General features: G+C 39.3%; 1 protein-coding gene across 4 annotated transcripts in view; it reads left to right on the top strand.

Moving 5' to 3' along the window:
* The window catches only part of SNAP91 (synaptosome associated protein 91), a 162,944-nt gene that overhangs the window by 112,406 nt on the left and 29,577 nt on the right, over positions 1 to 20,961 (top strand). For all 4 annotated transcript variants that reach the window (XM_007445890.1, XM_007445889.1, XM_007445888.1 and 1 more), the window contains 8 exons: positions 5,499 to 5,513; positions 5,662 to 5,829; positions 11,804 to 11,911; positions 12,566 to 12,829; positions 13,069 to 13,146; positions 13,307 to 13,378; positions 13,801 to 13,884; positions 15,142 to 15,225. In XM_007445890.1, the coding sequence (XP_007445952.1) occupies positions 5,499 to 5,513; positions 5,662 to 5,829; positions 11,804 to 11,911; positions 12,566 to 12,829; positions 13,069 to 13,146; positions 13,307 to 13,378; positions 13,801 to 13,884; positions 15,142 to 15,225 (873 nt within the window). The remainder of the gene's footprint in view (positions 1 to 5,498; positions 5,514 to 5,661; positions 5,830 to 11,803; positions 11,912 to 12,565; positions 12,830 to 13,068; positions 13,147 to 13,306; positions 13,379 to 13,800; positions 13,885 to 15,141; positions 15,226 to 20,961) is intronic.

Below are 20,961 nucleotides of genomic sequence, written 5' to 3'. Positions count from 1 at the left end.
GGACTGTAGAGTAACAGTTGTATTGGGCCAGGTCCAGCTGGCTTGAGGAATGATTGGAAGGACCTTCTACTTCTCAGGATTTGGGACCTGGACACCCAACAGCAGAAAATACCCTAGCCCTGCGTCAGCTATTCACTAGGCGTACATTCTAAAATTTAAAAACTATTTCTAATGTCAAGAACTCTATGTGCTATAATTTTCTAATGTTGCTATGAAATATGTAAGATTTAGTTTTAGGAAGAGCCTTGATTATCTTAGTGGATCTGTAGAGTGCTTTACCTAATATTTATTGGGTTCACAAATTGCATAGTTAAATTAATGTGATAATTTTTTTCTTCCAGTTTTGTTGAGACGTAATTGATGTACAGCACTGTAAGTTTAAGGTGTCCAGCATAATGATTTGACTTGCCTACATCATGAATTGTTGACCACAATAAGTTTAGTGAACATCCATCATTTCATAGAGATACAAGATTTAAAAAATAGAAAATTTTTTTCCTTGTGATGAGAACTCTTAGGATTTACTGTCTTAACGACTTTCATATATAGCATATATAGCATGGTGCTGATTATGTTTGTGATGTTGTATATTAAACCCCTAGTACTTTTTTATCTTATGACCGGAAGTTGGTATGTTTTCACTGCCTTCATCAAACCCCTTCATTCTTCCCCTGCCTCTGATAACCACAAATCTGACCTCTGTTTCTGTGCATTTGTTTGTTTGTTGTTTTGAACTATAATTGACCTACAACACTGTTAGTTCCCATTACACAACATAGTGATTCAGTAGTTCTATACATTTCAAAATCATCACCACCATAAGTCTAGTTACAATCCATCACCATACAAAGGTAGTACCTATTAATGACTGTATTCCCCACAATACATTTCATCCCCATGACTCATTTATTTTGCAACTGGAAGCTTATACCTCTTAATCTCCCTCACCTATTTCTGTCCTACCCCCGAACCCCTACCCTCTGGCAACCACCTGTTTGTTCCCCAAATCTGTGATTCTGCTTCTGTTTTGTTGTGTTTGTTCATTTGGTTTGTTTTGTAGATTCCACATATAAGTGAAATCATACAGTATTTTTCTTTCTCTGACTTATTTCACTTAGCATAATTGTCTCTAGGTCCATTCACATTGTTGCAAATGGCAAATATGGCTAAGTAATATTCCATTATCTATATGTAGGCACACACCACATCTTCTTTATTCATCTAGTGATGGGCACTTAGGTTGTTTCCATATCTTAGCTATTATAAATAATGCTACAGTGAACATAGGGATGCATGTATCTTTTCTAATTAGTGTTCTGATTTTCTTTGGATAAATACCCATGAATGGAATTGCTAGATCACATGGTAGTTCAATTTTTAATTTTTTGAGGAATCTGTATACTGTTTTCCATAGTGGCTGCACCAGTTTACATTCCCACCAACAGTGCATGAGGGTTCCTTTTCATCACATTCTCACCAACACTGGTTATTCATTGTCTTTTTGATAATAGCCAGTCTAGCAGGTGTGAGGTGATATCTCACTGCAGTTTTGATTTTAATTTCCCTGATGATTAGTGATGTTGCACATCCTTTCATGCGTCTGGTAGCTATCTTGTATGTCTTCTTTGGAAAATGTCTACTCAGGTCCTTTGCCCATTTTTTAATCGGGTTGTTTGCTTTTTTGATGTTGAGTTGTATGAGTTATTTGTGTATTTTAGATATTAACCCCTTGTTGGATATATCATTTTCAAATATCTTCTCCCATTCAGTAGGTGGCCTTTTCATTTTGTTGATCATTTCCTTCACTGTGCAAAAGCTTTCTAGTTTGATGTAGTCCCCTTTGTTTGTTTTTGCTTTTGATTCCCTTGCCTGAGAAGACATATTCAGAAGAATATTACTAAGACCGATATCAAAGAGTGTACTGCCTATGTTTTCTTCGAGAAGTTTTATGGTTTCAGGTCTTACATTTAAGTCTTTAATCCTTTTTTTTTTTTTTTTTGCGGTACGCAGGCCTCTCACTGTTGTGGCCTCTCCCACTGTGGAGCACAGGCTCCGGGCGCGCAGGCTCAGCGGCCATGGCTCATGGGCCCAGCCGCTCCGCGGCATGTGGGATCTTCCCGGACCGGGGCACGAACCCTTGTCCCCTGCATCGGCAGGCGGACTCTCAACCACCGCGCCACCAGGGAAGCCCTGTGCCACCAGGGAAACCCTCCATTTTTAACTTATTATTATACATGGTGTGAGAAAGTAGTCCAGTTTGATTCTTTTACCAGTAGCTGTCCAGTTTTCCTAACATCATTTATTGAAGAGGCTGTCTTTTCCCCATTGTCTATTGTTGCCTTCTTTGTTGTGGATTAATTGCCATATAAGTGTGGATTCGCTTTCTGATAGTTCACTCTTAATGTATAGAAACTCAACAGATTTCTGTATATTAATTTTGTATCCTGCAACTGTACTGAATTCATTGTGAGGTCTAGTCGTTTTTTTGGTGGCATCTTTAGGATTTTCTATGTATGATATCATGTCTTCTGCAAAGAGTGACAGTTTTACTACTTCCTTTCCAACTTGGATTCCTTTCATTTCCTTTTCTGATTGTATGATTGCTATGGCTAGGCGTTCCAATGCTATGTTGAAGAAAAGTGGCAAGAGTGGGAATCTTTCCCTTATTCCTGATCTTAGAGGAAAAGCTTCCCACTTTTCACTGTTGAGTATGACGTTAGCTGTGGGTTTGTCACATGTGGCCTTTATTATGTTGAAGTATGTTCCCTCTATACCCGCTTTGTTGAGAGTTTTTATCATAAACGGATGTTGAATTTTGTCAGAGGATTTTTCCCCGTCTATTAAGATGATCATATGAGTTTTATTCTTCAGTTTTTTGTATCACATTGATTTGTACGTATGGAACCATCCTTACATCCCTGGGATAAATCCCACTTGATCATGATGTATGCTCCTTTTAGTGTATTGTTGGATTTGGTTTACTAATAGTTTGTTGAGGATTCTTGCATCTATGTGCATCAGTGATATTGGCCTGCAGTTTTCTTTTTTTGTGATATCTTTATCTGGTTTTGGATCAGGGTGATGCTGGCCTTGTGGAATGAGTTTGGAAGTGTTCCTTCCTCTGCAGTTTTTTGGAGTAGTTTCAGAAGGATGGGTGTTAACTCTTCAATAAATATTTGGTAGAATTCACCTGTGAAGCCATCTGGTCCTGTACTTTTGTTTGTTGGGAGTTTTTCTTATTACTGATTCAATTTCATTACTGAACTGTTCGTATTTTCTATTTCTTCCTGATTCAGTATTGGGAGATTGTCCATTTCTTCTAGGTTGTCCATTTTTTTGGCATATAATGGCTTGTAGACTCTCTTATGATCCTTTGTATTTCGTGGTGTTGGTTGTAAGTTCTCCTTTTTCATTTCTGATTTTATTGATTTGGATCCTCTCTCTTTTTTTCCTTGATGAGTCTGGCTAAAGGTTTATCAATTTTGTTTATTTTTTCAGAGAACCAGCTCTCAGTTTCATTGATCTTTTCTATTGCTTTTTTTAGTCCGTATTTCATTTATTTCTGCTCTGATCTTTGTGACTTCTTTCCTTCTTCTAACTTTCTTGTTTGTTTGTTCTTCTTTTTATAGTTCTTTTATGTGTAAGGTTAGGTTGTATTTGAGATTTTTCTAGTTTTCTGAGATAGGCTTGTATTGCTATAAACTTCCCTCAGCCTTGTTTTTTGCTACTTTCTCTGGATTTTGGATCACTGTATTTTCATTTTCATTTGTCTCCAGCTATTTTTTTAATTTCCTCTTTGATTTCTTCAGTGATCCATTTGTTTAGTAACGTATTGTTCAGCCTTCATGGGTTTGTGTTTTTTGAAGATTTTTCTTGTAGTTGATTTCTAGTCAAGGCATTTTGGTTGGGAAAGATGCCTGATATGATTTCAGTCTTCTTAAATTTACTGAGACTTCTTTTGTTGCCCAGCATATGATCTATCCTAGAGATTGTTCCATGTGCTCTTGAAAAGAATGTGTATTCTGCTGCTTTTGGATGGAATGTTTATATATATAAATTCATATATTAAAAAATATATATATATATATGTCCATCTAATCTAATATGTAGTTTAAGGCCAATGTCTCCTTATTGATTTTCTATGTGGATCTGTCCATTGATGTAAGTGGGGTGTTGAAGTCTCCTACTCTTACTGTGTTACTGTCAGTTTCTCCCTTTATGTCTGTTAATATTTGCTTTATGTATTTAGGTGATCCTATGTTGGGTGCATATATATTTACAATTGTTACATCTTCTTCATTAATTGATTCCTTTATCATTGTGTAATGTCTTTCTTTATCTCTTGTAACAGTCTTTATTTTAAAGTCTATTTTGTCTCACTTAAGTATTGCTACCCTGACTTTTCCTTTCCCTTTACATAGAATACCTTTTTCCATCCCCTCACTTTCAGTCTGTGTGTCTTTATATCTAAAGTAATTATTTTTAATGTCAAATTTGTTTCTCAATCTTTTAAGTGTCTTCTAGAACTTTTGGTTTACTGAGTTCCCATATGGCTTTTAAGGCTCTGAAAAAAATAGCTCCCTAATGAGTTTTGATAAAGTTTCTTCATGATTAAAATAAATTTCCAGTAACATTCATGAACTTGAACGTGATCCCTGAGATGTATCACATGACTGACAGTAGAAGAATGCCATTGGACACTATAAATGTTTAACCTAACGTCATAGTACAGTTAAAAATAATCCCTCCTAGGCTTTTTATTTAGAATGCCAACTGTAATCCCACTGTTGGTCACTAAATCTGAACCTCCCAATGGAATGCTGACCTCAGAAGGGCTGAAAAGTTTTGATGCTGTATAATCTCTCACATTCTTCTTAAAAATAATTTTCATTTGTTGTCACATAATGTTTATAAATTAGAGATTATATATTGAACTGAAAAATACCTGGTAATGTGAAATTTACGAAGAAGAAAATAGTTTAGAGTTTCTTTTTTTAACCCCTAAATTTGCATTTAGCTTCATATGTTCCACAGTCAAACTATAGCCATTGTAAAGCCTCTGTTCATGCTCTGGTATGACACATCAAATAAAGAGGGCCAATAAAGTTCAATTAACTATGGTTTCTTCAGAATTGACAGCTACAGTATAATGAAATCAACCAAAGCAGATGAAATGGTAAATCTGATAAGAAATCGATTGAGTTTATCAAAGTTGTTTAGACCTAGCTTAAGGTAAGTCTCTTGACCTCCCTTGCTCTCAGTTTTCCCATCTAAAAGTTGGAAAGTTGATCTAGAGGATCTCTAAGGTCCATTCCGGCTCAAAAGTTCCATGGTAATAATAGGTAATACATTTATTTTTTAAATTTCAAATGGTCCAGAAAGGTACATAAAGCTAAAATTTCTTCAGTTAGTGCCTCACCCTGCTTGGACGTTGGTGTGGTTGAAAGTTTCAGCTTTATCTCTTATTTCTTCATATGCTGACCCATGGACATCGATAGACCTCTTGGGAGAGGGTGAGTAAAACTTTATTTGTAAACTTCTGTTTCGAGAGACTTCCATATCTTAATAACTGTCCTCACTTTGATCGCTTGGAGCCTGGTATATCTTTTGTCCTTTCCTTTTCTTCTCTTCCATTTGTTCTCTGTCTCTGGTGCGACATAGATTCTCTGGCTGCCCTTTCCTCTGTTCCCTCCGAAGCACAGATTTCAGATCCGTTCGCACCAGAACCTACTCCTCCTGCTACAGCTGCTGAAATTGCAACTCCTTCAGCCTCTGCCTCAACTACTACAACTGTCACTGCTGTCACTGCTGAAGTGGATCTCTTTGGAGGTTAGTCAGTCACATCACTTTTCTTTCATTTTCCTTCCAGGATTGCTAAAATTACCATAGCGTTAAAGCATTTAAATCTTTTACATGACAGAACATGGCAGATAGATAGAACATGCATGGCAGAGTGTTTAAGTACTTTAAAAATGTTTACTCATATATATTTATCTTTGCTCAATTTGTCAACTCCATATTCATTTAATTTTAGTGATTATAGAGCAAAGGTTGCAATTGTTTGGACCTATTCAATTTTCTACTTTTTGCGAAGTTAGGATTTAAGCTGCTATTAGAACCCTTGTCCCGTATATGCTCCAGCCCTGCAGTATCTGTAATAGTGGTACCAGATCTTTCTATCATATTTAGAATTGGCTTTTTGGAATTTTTTTAGATTTGAACTAGCTGAGAGAAAAAAATGTTTGGGGAATATGGGAGGAGAAATCCTGGCTTAAGTTATTTTTTAAGATTTAGGACAAAAATAAAATCACCTAAGTGGAGTTCAGATCTAGAGGTCTCTGGAGAGAGTTTAGGGATATGTCCATTTTTGCAACTTTTTAAGCTTGTTCTGTCCAAGCAAAAAATTGGATCATCTTTGGCTTCAGAACTTTGAGAGATCACTGGAGTCGACACTTGCAACGCTGATTGAAAACAGGTTTATATCAGACTTTGAAATGATTGTCTGAAAATACTTTTTCCATGCAAATGTAAATTCTGACTCAGAGTTGATTTACAGCTGTAAGCTTCAGTCAAATATCCTACACTCTGTCAATATAATATGCCTGGACCTGATGAACCATCTGAAACCAGTTTATTTACATCTTCCCATTTTGAGTGGTGCTAATGTCCAAACCTGGAGAAGTGCTCATTTCACATGTGTACATTGAACAGTGTTATAGTCATCATAGTTTTGTGTTTCTTCGTTACAGTATAACATCTTTCCCAGGGCATTTTGAGAGTATGGTAAAGAAATTGGAGGAAGCAAATGATAAGGGGTGGGGGCAGCAGAGATTTGGCAGGCTCTGGTGGAGTTAAGCCAGGAATACCCCCTGGGAACATACACTTACACACTGTCACATACCACTGTGCTACATGCCGTGCCCCAGTCTCTGAGGCTTGCCAACATTGCCTAAGGCAAGGAATACTCAGCGGGACACAGCATCATTGCCTCTGTTTCATGTGAGGAATTTGCTCCTGCCTTGCTGCACTGCCATTCTGTTGCTCTTCCAAATCTACTATAGGAGAAATCCGTTTTTTGTTTGTTTGTTTTTTAAAGTAGGAGAAGGGATTTGCATACTCTTGAATAATTTATTATGAGGAGTCATCCACTAGAGAAAGTTAGTTTTTCAGTTATGCCTCTGTAACTTTTGAGACCAGAAATTAAAATATTAGCTTAAATTTATAAAAACCAATTTCTTCACCCCATCCTTCCTACCTCCATTATTGGTCTTGAGTATGGATGGTTTCTCATAGGCTTATGTTAAGAGAAAAATTCCAGGAAAATATGGACAGGTTGGATAACAATATTGTACGTAAGCATTTCTATTCCTTTAGCTATTTAGATTTTTGTTTTTCAGTCCATTTTAAGGAGTTTAATTGCCTATAAGAAATCAGTCAACTCCATCTTGCTTCTCTCATGGTCCTGCCTAAGATATTTCTTGGAAATATTCTTTGTGCCATTATGCTGTTTGTGTTAATCATTTATTACTGCTTTGATGACAGTCATCAAGCAGAAGAATCTGTATGTTTGAAAATATTTTCGTGATGTCAGTCTTTCGACCCTGAAATACAAATTTAAAAGGTCAGTACTGTAGAAAATCATATAATTTAATGCCAAAGAATGGAGGCTCTCCTTCAATTTCACCAATATCCTTTCTAGTCATCTGGATGGAGGATAAGTAAAGATGAGTACCTCTGCAAATCTCATCACAATTATTTTTACTAATCTTTATAGTTCTGTAAACTGTCTTCCGGCCTCTGATAGCTATAAAATCTCTATCTTTTATGTTCAGAAATCTATATGTGTCACTGTCTGTCTTGTAGTTTTCAGTGATACTCCCTGATTTCTTTCGTGTTCTTTATGGATTTATAAGGAATCATTTAGAGGTAAGATTTTAAATTAAAACTTAAACTAAAATCTCTTTGGTCGTGTTCTGTGGCCATTTTTTTAAAACTTTGTATCTCTAAAATGGGCAAGTGGTAGAACTTTTGAATAATAAGAGCACCAGTTATTTCATTTATATGACTTTAAAATATGCCCCTTTGAGGTTTTATGTAGCATATATAGCAGTATTAAGTAGATTTCTTTAGAAATAAGCTTAATGAATTTTAATTTCTGAATAATGGCTAATTGTTTAATTTCAGGAATATGAAATACTGAGATGTTAAATTTTTCTATGTATTTTAGTCTTATATTTTCATTACAAATTTGAAAAATACGGAGTGTCTGTTATTTTAAAATACTCAGATTGATACCCACATAATGTTTTAGTCATTTCAATGTAAGTCATTAAGAAAATTTTTTTAGAAACATTATATTTACTAAATGCTTATTTTTTTAAAGGGAACTTTTAAGAAATGAAATCTGCCTTCTGTGGTCAGGCAGAACAGGACTGCAAGGCAGTGCTATGCTTTAAACATTTAGTAAAACTAACAGATATTGATAAAGATAAAACACAAAATCCTTAAAAGCATTCTGTTTTTCACTGATGCAAACTCTACTAACAACAGCACGTTAGTTTGTAACAATACGGTTTTTTTCTAAGCAGTGCAAATGCTAAATTGATGCTAATTCCTCTACGTGTTCACCAGGGTTCCCTTTCAGTCAACTGTGTTAATTTGTGCGCAAGCCTCCATGATGGTAGGCTGTGAACACAGAAACAAGCGGCTGGAAAACCAAAGAACTTGCCTCCCAAACCTGACTTCATTTGAACCAATCGGTTAACAAACCAAGTTAATCAATCTTCCGTAAAACCAATACTTAAATATAAGCACTTACGACTCGATTTCATGTAAGAGTCTTATAATCTGTGACCTTTGGGGAAGAAAATGAACGGGAATGGTGACTCTTGGGCTCGAGACGCTGAGAATGATTGAAACCTTTGTGCCGAGTATGTGATTTAAAGATGGTGTGTGTGCCTGGAGAAGACAGGGAGAGGAGTTCAGGCTGGAGAAGACAACAGCAGTAAGAAATTTTTACAAAGGTAGTCAGTCACATGATAGAAAATGAGGGAGAAAATTCTTCCTAGATTGCCAGAAGGAAGAGAAGGCTAGTCTGCAGCAGTGTCAGAGACTGGTTTGCTGGGTAAGGCTGGACTGAGTCCATAACAGTAGAAAAGCAGGAACATGCATTTCCTGGAAGTAGCACTGGTTGGTGATTGGCAGGATGTAGACCTGAACCACAAATGCGTAACAAGGGAAAGAGAACTAGATTGGAGATTGCTTTAGCTTTCAGTGCTGGAAGGATAATGCTGCCATCGATGATGAAACAAAGCTGGGTAGCTAAGAAGTTTTGCTGTTTTTTTAAACAAAATCAAAATTATCTTATCGTCTCTGACAGTCCCGGGGGGTCTAGTGGGCTCAGCTGGACGGTTGTCTCTCAGGGTCCCTTTCGTGGCTACAGTCAGACAGTGGCTGTGGGGCTGGGATCATCCAGTCTCACTCGTTCACATCTCCATCAAATGGACTGGGAACACTTAGCAGCTGGGGGCTGGAGCAGCTGGGACTCCTTTGTTTAAGAGAAGTGTTGACAGTTGATGAGTTAAGTTTACAATGTTTAGTTTCAGAGAAGCATTAAAAGGAGATGTCTTGCTGACCGGGAATAGAGGGACACTACCTCTCCTAAAGATATAGCTACAAATATGGGTTTCACCTACGTACACAGAAATGATAATTAAGGAGGCCAGCCTGTGAATATTTGTTTGAACTCTAGCACTGATATAACTGGTGCTTATTCCATCCTGCAAGGAGGGAACAGCATAGTAGAATGTGGCACAGTTCATAACAGTACAGTGGTCAAACACCCAAACCTCCATCAAACAACTTACAGCCAAATCCTGACTCCGCCACTTGCTGAACCTTGGTCACATCCTCAGACTTTACAAGTTTCTGTTCTCTTATCTTCAAAGTGGAGATGATAAAACCTATATCACAAGAAAGTTGTAGGAATTAAATTTAATAACGCAAATAAAATATTTACACAGCAACTGGCACATAAATAGTGACTGCTATTACTGTTCCTATTACTTCCAATGCCATTACTCTCAGTTCCAAATTTTCTAAGAATGAAAAGAAAGAAAACAGACCTGACCCGTGGCAAAATATTTTCAGCCCTCCCAACCTCCTCTTACACTTTTCTTGTGGTCTTCTGCCCCAGCTGTTAGTGCTTTCACGTTGCTCTAAGTCCTCTGTGGTAGTATTCTTAGCATGGCACCTGAGGAGGTGTATCTGTCCTATCCCCTGGTGTGTTTTTCCTACTCCATGATTATTATTCAGCCTCTCCCCTGACTGCCCTCTACTCAGAACATATATATTCCCTCAGTGTAGCTGTGGGAAGCAATCAAATCAAGCTGTAACATATGATTGTCCCATTGTCCCTTCTAGGGATATTTGTGTTTTTGTAAAGGACCTTTTAACTCAAGCGAGTCTCTAATGTTTAATGTTTGTTAAGGCCGGGCTTCAGGACATTACCATAATGTGTCTCATACTCAGATCAGTTTGGAACACGCTGGGTGAACCTGAGAAACAAGTGTCTCGACTGCAGGACTTCCTACAGCCCAATATACCACATAAATCTCTGAGAAAGTGGGTATACTGTGTAGCATTTCCCAAGCATGTTTGACAAATTCTTTTTAATGGCTAGAGGAACAGTTTTCTAGGGAACACTGGTAGATATTGCAGAAGGCGGTATTTTAGGATGGGAAATCTAGCAGGTCAGTGGCAGGTTCTTGTTGGTCCCTACCTTCCAGAAATTTCTTCTAGGCAAGGCATATTTATGATGGCTTCATTCCTTCTGTAAAGGGTTTCTTTGAAAGCTCCAGGATTTTTTTTTTTTACCATAATTAACATGGTGTGTTGACAGAAACACATTGGGAATCATTTGTACACATCAGCCACTGATAAATTGGACATTTATAAATGGAGGCTGCCTGCATGTTAATGGATCTACTGTATATTGTTATAATCTACTATAGATAGTTATACACTTGTAGTCTTAAAACATGAAACTACATTTTTAATCTGTTGAAAATGGATCATTGACCACATAACTGGAGCAATTCAGTATTTGAAAACAACTATAAATTTAAGTCAAAATAAAGGCATTATGGTGTCATCTCCTAATTTTGTTTTCTTTAGTTCTTTAAAGCAAATCCTTGGTTGTGTCTGAAAATGTTTTTCAGGGATAGTGAAGATTTAACTTTTATGAACATTTAGTATACCTTTCACGTTAACAGTGTAATTTTGTCTGTAGCAGACTATAAAAGAACATGTAAACTAAAATTGTTTACATCATCATCATATATTTAATTTTATTGGGCTTAAAGAAGATATCCGTGTTTGCTAGAAACCACTAGTCAGAGACATCATAGTAACATAGTATATAAATATTACCTGGACATGAAAGATCAGTGTCTTAAATTGCATAATAAAGTTATTTTTGTGTTTTATTTTTCACATCCATCCCTTTCTAGTGATACATAAAACATGCTTCTCAGAGCCCTTATACAATGAGAATCTTGTTACCTTTTGGATCCTCACAGGCCTCAGCAGGATCAACGCTGTACCACTTGCATGTAACCAACACGAAGGGGCGCCAAGAGTCATTGTCTTGTGACCGCCAACAGTGCATGGGCCATAAAAATGCGTTTCAAGCAATTCATGTTGTATAAGGGAGCCTTCTTTGCAATTTAACTTGGTTCTTTTACTACATTTTTCTTCTCTTTTTATCCCTTTCATTTCTGTTGTTTTAAAACCTGCACCCAAGATGCCTTTGCAGCTTCTCCCGGGGAGGCCCCTGCAGCATCCGAAGGGGCCGCTGCGCCAGCACCCCCGACCCCTGTAGCCGCGGCGCTTGATGCGTGTTCAGGAAACGGTGGGTTTCCAGTCCTGAGCCCGTCTGTTGTCGTTCTGTCCTGATGTGAAACTCCCGTAGCTAGACTTGACCCTATGTGTTTCTAATTTTGCTTTCTTCTGAGTATAAAGTATCACTCATCGTAACGGAATAAAGAATGCGGGCACTTGAAAACATTAAGAAAACGAAGGGCATCCTTATCAAAATTGACAATTTCTCAAGATTGACAATTTTTGTCAGTGCAAGTATGCTCTCTTAATGTTTTTTTGTTTTTTTGTTTGTTTCCCTGTAATGCTGTATTGTACTCTTTTGTAACACTGAGTTCCAATATGTAGGCATGTTTTCATGAATTTTCCAAGCTACCAAATTGACCAGATTAAAGTAAGGATTTGAATAACCATCTCTGATCCTAGACTGTAGGCTAATCTGACAATACTCTGAAGTGTTTCCGTTTCTGAACTTCGTGGTGCCTACTACATTTTCTTTTCTCTTTAGAAAAACATCCTAATGACTGACTGACCCCTGCTAATAGGGTAGTAGCTCAAAGCAGGCCTCCTAATGCCTAGCTCGCATGTGAATATCTGTGCCAGGTGTCTCGTACCTATAGTTTTGACGCCTCTCTGTTGTCTGTTTCCTTACTGATGCCGTATGTGTCTCCGCTTTCCTTTCCCCAAGACCCCTTTGCCCCATCTGAAGGTAGTGCAGAGGCTGCACCCGAGCTGGACCTCTTTGCAATGAAGCCACCTGAGACCAGTGTTCCTGTAGTTACCCCTACAGCTAGCACAGCCCCTCCGGTTCCCGCCACCGCTCCTTCTCCTGCTCCCGCCGTCGCAGCTGCCACCGCTGCCACTACCGCTGCCACCACAGCTGCTGCTGCCACCACTGCCACCACCTCCGCCGCCACCACCACCGCTCCTCCTGCTCTAGATATCTTTGGTGGTAATTTTTTTTTGTCATTGTCGTTGAACTCTTTCCACCTGGTGGATTGAATTCTGGTCCTTGTGATGTACTGCATCCGCACCTCTGTCTGCATGGTGACTGTGTCATTAAATGGTTCTCCAGCAACCATTTGCAGTTCGTTTCAGAACCCTCCAGAGTGCTCATGCACAACTGGAAAGTGATGCTCTTTCAGGCGGGTTTGTCCAGTTGAGTAAAGGCATGTGTGTTCTTGGTCTTAGATTTATTTGAGTCTGCTCCCGAAGTCGCCCCCGCGCCTAAGCCAGATGCTGCTCCTAGCATAGACCTGTTTGGGACAGGTAAAGCCAACTCCCGCCTTTCTTTACACTAATTTGCCTAGATGTTTTCATGACTAAGCCCTTTGTCCTCACCTGTGATAATGTACTTGTTAGACTTGTGACTTTGATTTCAGCTCTCTACTTACCTCTGCTTGGTTTTGGTTTGTTTCACTTTTGGAAGATGCTTTCTCCTCTCCACCACAAGGGGCCTCTCCCGTGCCTGAGAGTTCTCTCACTGCTGACCTCCTATCCGGTGAGTGCTTTTGCCAAGGTGAAGCCTTCCGAGATGTCTTGTGGGCATCATATGTGGAGAGGCAGATGCGAAAACACGCGGGTTCGTCTTGAGTTCTTTTACACTCAAAACTCACTTTACAATAAAAAAGTCTCATTTTGTGTCCATCCCCAAGTGATGAGGGTAAATATTTCGAATCTACTGCCGACTGAAAAGAGAAAACCTCTTTTTCACGCTAAAACCTCCGACCTCAGGAGTCAAAAGTTTTATTTTCTTCTGGAAAGTATGTATTTTAAAATCTGTTGGCTTTTCCTTAACTGTTAAGATTGTCTACAGTCTTTGGGCTATTCAACATGAAAGCTCAAGAAGCCGTTTGTCGAGGCTCATGGTTTCAATTGCCTTTGGGTGACATGCACTTTGTCCTGTTCTGTGCTTTGCTACAGTGGAAACATTTGTAGCACCATCTCCTGCAACCACTGCCTCGCCAGCAAAGGTGGATTCTTCAGGTGTGATAGACCTTTTTGGGGGTGCGTATCTCTCCTCCTTCAACACTCACAGAATCTTTTTTTCCCTCAGAATAGTTTTTAGATCTTCTGTTTCATGATACTTGATCTTTTTTCTTTCGACTATGTGAAGTTATTTCCATCTTTTAAATGTAAACTTACGTTAAGATCTTTTCCATTTGTCATCATCATCTACATGCTTGTCAGTTCATCATATTTTTTAGTGCATGTCCTAACAAAACCAGATCTTTTCATATGAAGTCTTGGTGTTTTTAACTTTTTGTTCGTCCTAACGTAGAATCAGCTGATTGGAATTTCCTTCTACTGCTCTTTCCTTAGTGATCCTGATCTGTTGGCTAAATCAACATTTCTAAGCTCTTAAAAGCAATATAAACATAGATAATTCAGAATTGAAAAGACATAAGCCAGTCAGAGCTGAAAGCATAAGCTCTAGATGTCATACATTTTTCTATAGGGTTTATTTATGTTGCGTTTAATGTTTCTAAATCCTCCCAGAGAACTAGAAGAGGTTTCACTGATTTAAATGCATTTTCCTTTTCCTGTGTGGTATCAGAAGACAGGCAGATGTACTGAATTAAACTCTTGAACTACTCATTTGGATGATACATTCGAAGTCTTCTATTAGAAGTAAATTTATAGGGAAAAGTCCAGGTTTGAAGTGATTTCTTCATGAACGTCTATAAATGTGTATGCTATGGGGTAAAATACCATCCTTAGCAAATTAAACCCACACTGAGTACCTATAGTACATTGACACATCATGGCGTACAAAGATGTCACAGTCTGTGACATTCAGGGGCTCAAAACTTGTGCAAATAAACACTGAAATTTAATATATAGGTACAAGTAGGGCTGCTGCTGTTTGAATTAAGTTTGTTAAATTTTATTTAATAGAGTTCTAAGTGGGAAGAGTCTTTCATTTTACCTTTGGGCAAAAATTTTAAAAACTTTGATCCTGTTTGGATAGGAATTAGAATTTACAGAATTTAGTCCCAAAGTTTTATTCTTAAAAAAAAAGAAAAAGAATTCTCCTACTCTTACAGAGATGTTAATTCTTAAATAGCTTAGAACTCATCTTTTGAGAGAATAAACTGGTCAGAGCATAATTCAGTCCACTAAGTGATTTAACACATCCGCAGGAGACAAGCTTACCTCACAGAGTGTCGTGTCTGTGCATTTCTCAGGAAATCACTTCCCTTACTTGCTGTACTTACTGTTTACACTCTTTTACTTTTTTGCTGCATAATGGATAATGGGTAGATGCATTTGGAAGTAGTGCTTCTGAACCCCAACCTGCATCTCAGGCTGCTTCTAGCTCGTCAGCATCGGCAGACCTACTAGCTGGTAATTAATTACATTTACATAAAATGGTGTTTTGTTAAAGTTAAGTTTGGGTGTATTTTTATAAGTAACAGATATTATATAAATTTCAAGGTGCATGTTTTCTTTCCCTTTTGAGACATGAAATTGAAAAGCAAGACATTGTGTAATAGAAGGTTGATTATTTCCCAGGATTTGATGAAATTGGTCTTAAAATCACAGCTGTACACAAGCCACCCCTGTGGCTCCTTGGGTGCTCTTAATATGCGTTACTTTCAGTTAGCACATTCCTTTTTTGTTTATTAAGGAGGTAATGTGCTTATGTAGCAATTTTTGTCTTGTATTGCCCATGCCCACCTTTTTATTTAAGGAATTTGTGGGGAAAAGTACTGTGATATTTGACAGTTGGTTCTGTAACGTGAGAAACTGTTACAGAGTTCCACCCTTGGGTTGAAGCCGCTGCTACCTATATGTTACTGTAAAATAACTGATTATTCTATCTGAAAACCCCTGGAGTGATCCCAGTTCAACAGGGCCATAGTGTGAGGTAGATTGGCACAAGGTGCCTAGGATTATTGCTCATTGCCAGGATGGGATAGATAGAATAACAGGAAACATTTCAGCCACTCAAAGATAGTAAAAGCCAACTAATAGTTTTCCTTGGGACCAAATCAAAGTGTGCTTAATGACAGCTAGACCTAGACATTATTATTGTTACAAGCAAAGCATTTGCCAGTTGTCAGACCACAGTAGTAAGTTTCAGGTTCAAGTTCTCAGTCAATAGCGTCTCAGCAGAGGCTGCTGGTTTACCTTGCTCTGACTTGACTTAGAAGGGTACATAACAGGAGGTACGGCAGTGGCATCGCCGAGGCCACAAACACGCAGATGCAGCTTTGATGTCCCTCCCCTGTCATCACAAGGGTTGCATTTTGTCACAAGGCTGGCAAGGGGCTGATGAGAGTGTGGCTCACATCAGCACAAGGAAGTCACCAATGTCTGGAGTCTCTCAGCTTCAATTCCCTGCTACCCAGGTAGCCCTTGATAGGGTGAGAGACTAGTTCTCATTTTTTTAGTGTAATGAACAATCCTGACACCAGGAAGAGCAGACTAAGGAACATTCTTTCTTGGATTAGTGATGACTAGTGACCTCGTTGAAGGACCCTCATCAGCTTTCCAAGTTGTAGGAAGTTTGACACAAGGTCCAGAGTCTGGAGGTGTCATCACAGCCCAGCTGTTACCCTTTCCTTCTATCAGTCATTCAGACAGGTTGTTTAACAGTCTTTCCCAGGGGCAATAGCATTTCTTTTGCATCTTTCCCATTCTCTCCAAACTACCCTGGTTAAACATGACACTTTTGTTTTCTGAATCCACTTCAAACCAGTAACTGCCAACCGATATTTTCCTGAAGGGTGAAGAGCCAGGGTTCCACTGTGATGTCACTGTGGACTTTGGAAGCTACAAGTATAAGAGGCAGTGCACTTAACACAGACCACAGCTGGTTACTTGGGGAAAAAAATACTACCTTGCCTGGCTTTTCTCCTGACCTAGGTAGTCTTCATAACAGCTTCAAATCGGTCACAGTAACTTTGAAGCTCTTACTAAACCAGTAAACTTAATCCATGTTTTCAAGGTTCAGCAAAAGGATTTTAACAGGTCACAGAATTAGCATATTTGGGGGAAATGACCTTGTCAGTTTTTACATGAGGTTGCTAATTATAAACCTTTTGCTCTGAAGTTATAATTAAGCTTCAGGTAGCACATGAAATCAAATGTTCTGGCTTTTTGCCAAATTCCAAGAAGTCTTTCTTTCTCTCTGGGTAGCCCCCATCCTGCCACAGACCCCAGCAAGGGGTTTGAAGCCTGCCAGACAGAAGCCTGGCAGAGTGATCAGCCACCACTGACCACATCCAGCGCTGCAAAGCCATGTCGTCTTCTCCAGTGTCCCCAGTTTGTTAGGGCTCTCTGTGTTTCCAGGGCTAGAACCTGAGATACTGTGTTTCCAAAAGAGCCAGGTACACTAGAAACAGGAGCAGAGAGGCCAGTGGTGAAAGCCACTGTTCCCTTCCAGTGCCAAGTCAGACGTCAGTGACAGAGCCGAGAGATTTGATCCTGGGAGATGAGATGGATCTCAAATATACCTGCAACGAGCAGGAAGGGTTCTGTCACCTACTGCTGAGTCTAAGAGCAGGTAGCTGAGCCTCCACTGCTCAGCTTGGTACATGGATGGGTCCCACAGGGGAAGTGCAGAGAAAATGCAAGTCAGGTCCCTTCGCTAGAAGCAAGCTTAGATTACTCAACTGTGTTCTCCATCCAGAAATCTTAGTAAAATGGGGTAGAAAAGGGGAGAAATCAGTGCTGAAAGTGACAGTGTCATTTACATAGGTGTTTTTTTTTAAAATTTTTTTATTTATGGCTGTGTTGGGTCTTCGTTGCTGCGCGCGGGCTTTCTCTAGTTGCAGGGAGCGGGGGCCACTCTTCGTTGCGGCGTGCGGGCTTCTCATTGTGATGGCCTCTCTCATTGTGGAGCACGGGTTCCAGGCGCGCAGGCTTCAGCAGTTGCAGCACATGGGCTCAGCAGTTGTGGCTCGTGGGCTCCAGAGCACAGGCTCACCAGTTGTGGCGCACGGGCCCAGCTGCTCTGTGGCACGTGGGATCCTCCCGGACCAGGGATCGAACCCGTGTACCCTGCATTGGCAGGCGGATTCTCAACCACTGCACCACCAGTGAAGCCCTACATAGGTGTTGTTGACTGTGCCCTTCCCCCCTTTTCCACTGCATCTTCTTGTGATTATTTCAGTGATGGGAAAGGTATTTTTGTGTACATGTTTTTCTCTATTTTTTTCCTATTTAAATTAATTAACTTTTTAATATAAATAGGTATAAATGGGTTTTAATGTCTAGTTTGCTTTCCAAATATTTCTTGAAATTGAGTTTGTACATTTCTGTGTCTGATTTACTTGGCATGGGCCAATATCCTGATATAAGAAATTTTCACCTAATATCCTGATAGAGGAAATTTTAAATTACTTCTAACTTCTCCAGGTCTTAATTATTTGGGCTGGTTTTTCATACTTCTGTTTTGCTTATAGAAAAACATTTTTCTTGCTTGCTCAAGTAACAAAATAGCAAGAAGCCATGTTTTCAGTGAAGAATATCATGGACCATTAATATAATTCTATCTTATGAACCAGAAGCAACTTTCCTAGCCAAAAACTGAATAAAAACAAACCCTGCAAATATATACAATATAAAATCACAGTCATATTTATATAGGTAATCTAGCTGACAGTGGCTATTCTGAGTTTTCACATTGCCTAGACATCTTTATTTGATGAATATCAGTGACAGGACAAATATCTGGGGCCCTGTATTACAGTAATTTGCAGTGAAGCTTAGCACTTGGGTTATACCTGTGTGTGTGTCTGTGGAGATAGATCAGATAAGTCCACAGGCTATTGAAATAAAGAGGAACATTATTTTAAAAGATAAATGAGCCTAATCATGGATAACAAAGAAGTCCACAACTGGGCTTTCCTGGTGGCGCAGTCATTGAGAGTCCGCCTGCCGATGCAGGAGACACAGGTTCGTGCCCCGGTCCGGGAAGATCCCACATGCCACGGAGCGGCTGGGCCCGTGAGCCATGGCCGCTGAGCCTGCGCTCCTCAGCGGGAGAGGCCACAACAGTGAGAGGCCCGCGTACCAAAAAAAAAAAAAAAAAAAAAAGTCCACAACTGCCATCAGGTTCAAAGTAGGAATTTGAATTAAAAAAAGAGAGAGGGAGAGAGAGAGAGAGAGAGAGAAGGTTGTATTATGTGAGTCTCTAGAATCTTGTATTATTGGCTTTCAGTAATAAGACGGTTGTGAAAGAGTAAAAAAAGAAAAATAATACACAGACACAGTAATGGGAGGTTTAGACTGTCCAGAATGTAATGTCCGTTGCTTGACTGGGAGGAGATCTCACCTTATGCTTGACTGAGGTTAGATTTTTTTGAGGGCATAAATATGCATGTAAATAACAAGGGAAGTGCAATAAAGATGTAGTGTAAATTTTAAAAATGATTTTTAGAGATTTTAAACCAAAAATTAAGAATCACCTCAAAATTGGGGAGAAAGCTTTATCAAAACTTGGTTTGTAATTTAAAACTAGAAAATAAAGGCTAAGTGGATAATGTCTTAAAAATGGGCTTATCTCCCAGAAAAACTTGTTATTTTTCTTCATTTAATTTACTTCTAGAACTGTCAAATAGTACCAATTCCACAATTGAACTATGGGTAAAATATCATCTTAGTCACCCTCTACTCCTTGAGTAAAAATTTCGAGTTCTGTTTGGTGCACCCAGTGTGGTGACACTAGAGAAAATTCTAGAAAAGGCAACTGCTGTGGCCAAGGGGAACAGACGAACAGAATAAGTCTCTCCACATCATCGAGATTACTGGTGGGATGCAGGTATTACCCGTATCTCAGACGGAGTCTGGCTGGACCCTTGAGAGTTAAGTTTATAACAAATAGAAGGAAATATTATTTCACACAGTGAAGAGTAGAGCTGTCAAATTCCTCTCGTGACGAACCAGCTGAAAATGCAGATGTTTGAAAGCTAGAGACAGATTCCTGGATGACAGTGTAAAATGGATTATTAAGGGAGGTTAGGTATGTTGAAGGATATGCCTAACTTCTGAGGTTGACATCAAACAGGAAAACCGTGTTCTTCCATAATAGACCATTCTGGGGCAACTGTGCCATAATCTGTGCTAGCATAGGAATGTGCCTCTTCCTATCTTTAATTCCAAAGGTAGGGAAGAATAGGGGCCTGCCCTGTGAAGTCCTTCATAGTTTTGCATTCTCTGTGAACCAGGTGACACAGCTGGCTTTTTTTTTAAGCAGAGCCACAGAAGTCCTTGAACTGATTTAAAATATAGCCATGTGGAAATAATAACTAACCATTTCCACTAAATGGGAAGGTCTATAGAGGACCAATTCTTTCATCCTCTCTGGGGGTCAAAAACAGAAAATTGTCAGACAAAAGGTTCTCAGGGTATTATTTCTAGAAATATTGACTATCTCAGATTGATCATAGTAAATGGAATTTAATAACTGACTTTATCACTGAGAATAATGGAAATGGCAGTGTCTTTAACATAATAGAGCAGGGGTGAGAGTGGGGGAGTATGTGTGGGAGTGTGGTTATCTACCGATAGTTTTAACATTGCACTCCTTCGACCCAACTGATATGTAGACAGTGACTGTCAGTTTTGATATGTCTGCGTTAATAGAACTTCATTAAGTGTGTAGGCCGTTCCCCTGTGGAAAGATACATTCATAAGACTAATCATCTGTGATAAAAGGCAGTGTGTCTGTAGCTGGTGATTCAGTTGTAGGACAGTTCAAACATGTCTGCAGGACATCCGGAAGCCTAGTGATTATTACTTTATTTTCAATTCCACAAAGCACCTTTCTTAATATAATTCAGAACCGTAGAGAAAGAAAGAGTCGTGGTTAGGGTTCTCTTATTACTTACCTCTATTCCAGGGCTCTGACACTCTTCACTAGCAGGAGGAGTTCCCCAAACTCCTTAATTAATGTCTGTAATTTTTCTGCTTAGCTCTTCATTAAGAGTATAGCAACAGGGCTTCCCTGGTGGCGCAGTGCTTGAGATTCCGCCTGCCGATGCAGGAGACGCGGGTTCGTGCCCCGTTTCGGGAAGATCCCACATGCCGCGGAGCGGCTGGGCCCATGAGCCATGGCCACTGAGCCTGCGCGTC

The sequence above is a fragment of the Lipotes vexillifer genome, unplaced genomic scaffold (genome assembly GCF_000442215.2).
Source record: "Lipotes vexillifer unplaced genomic scaffold, Lipotes_vexillifer_v1.1 scaffold413, whole genome shotgun sequence".
NCBI lineage: Eukaryota > Metazoa > Chordata > Mammalia > Artiodactyla > Lipotidae > Lipotes > Lipotes vexillifer.
The sequence above is the reverse complement of the archived record's forward strand: the minus strand, read 5'-3'. Positions and strand labels throughout refer to the sequence as shown.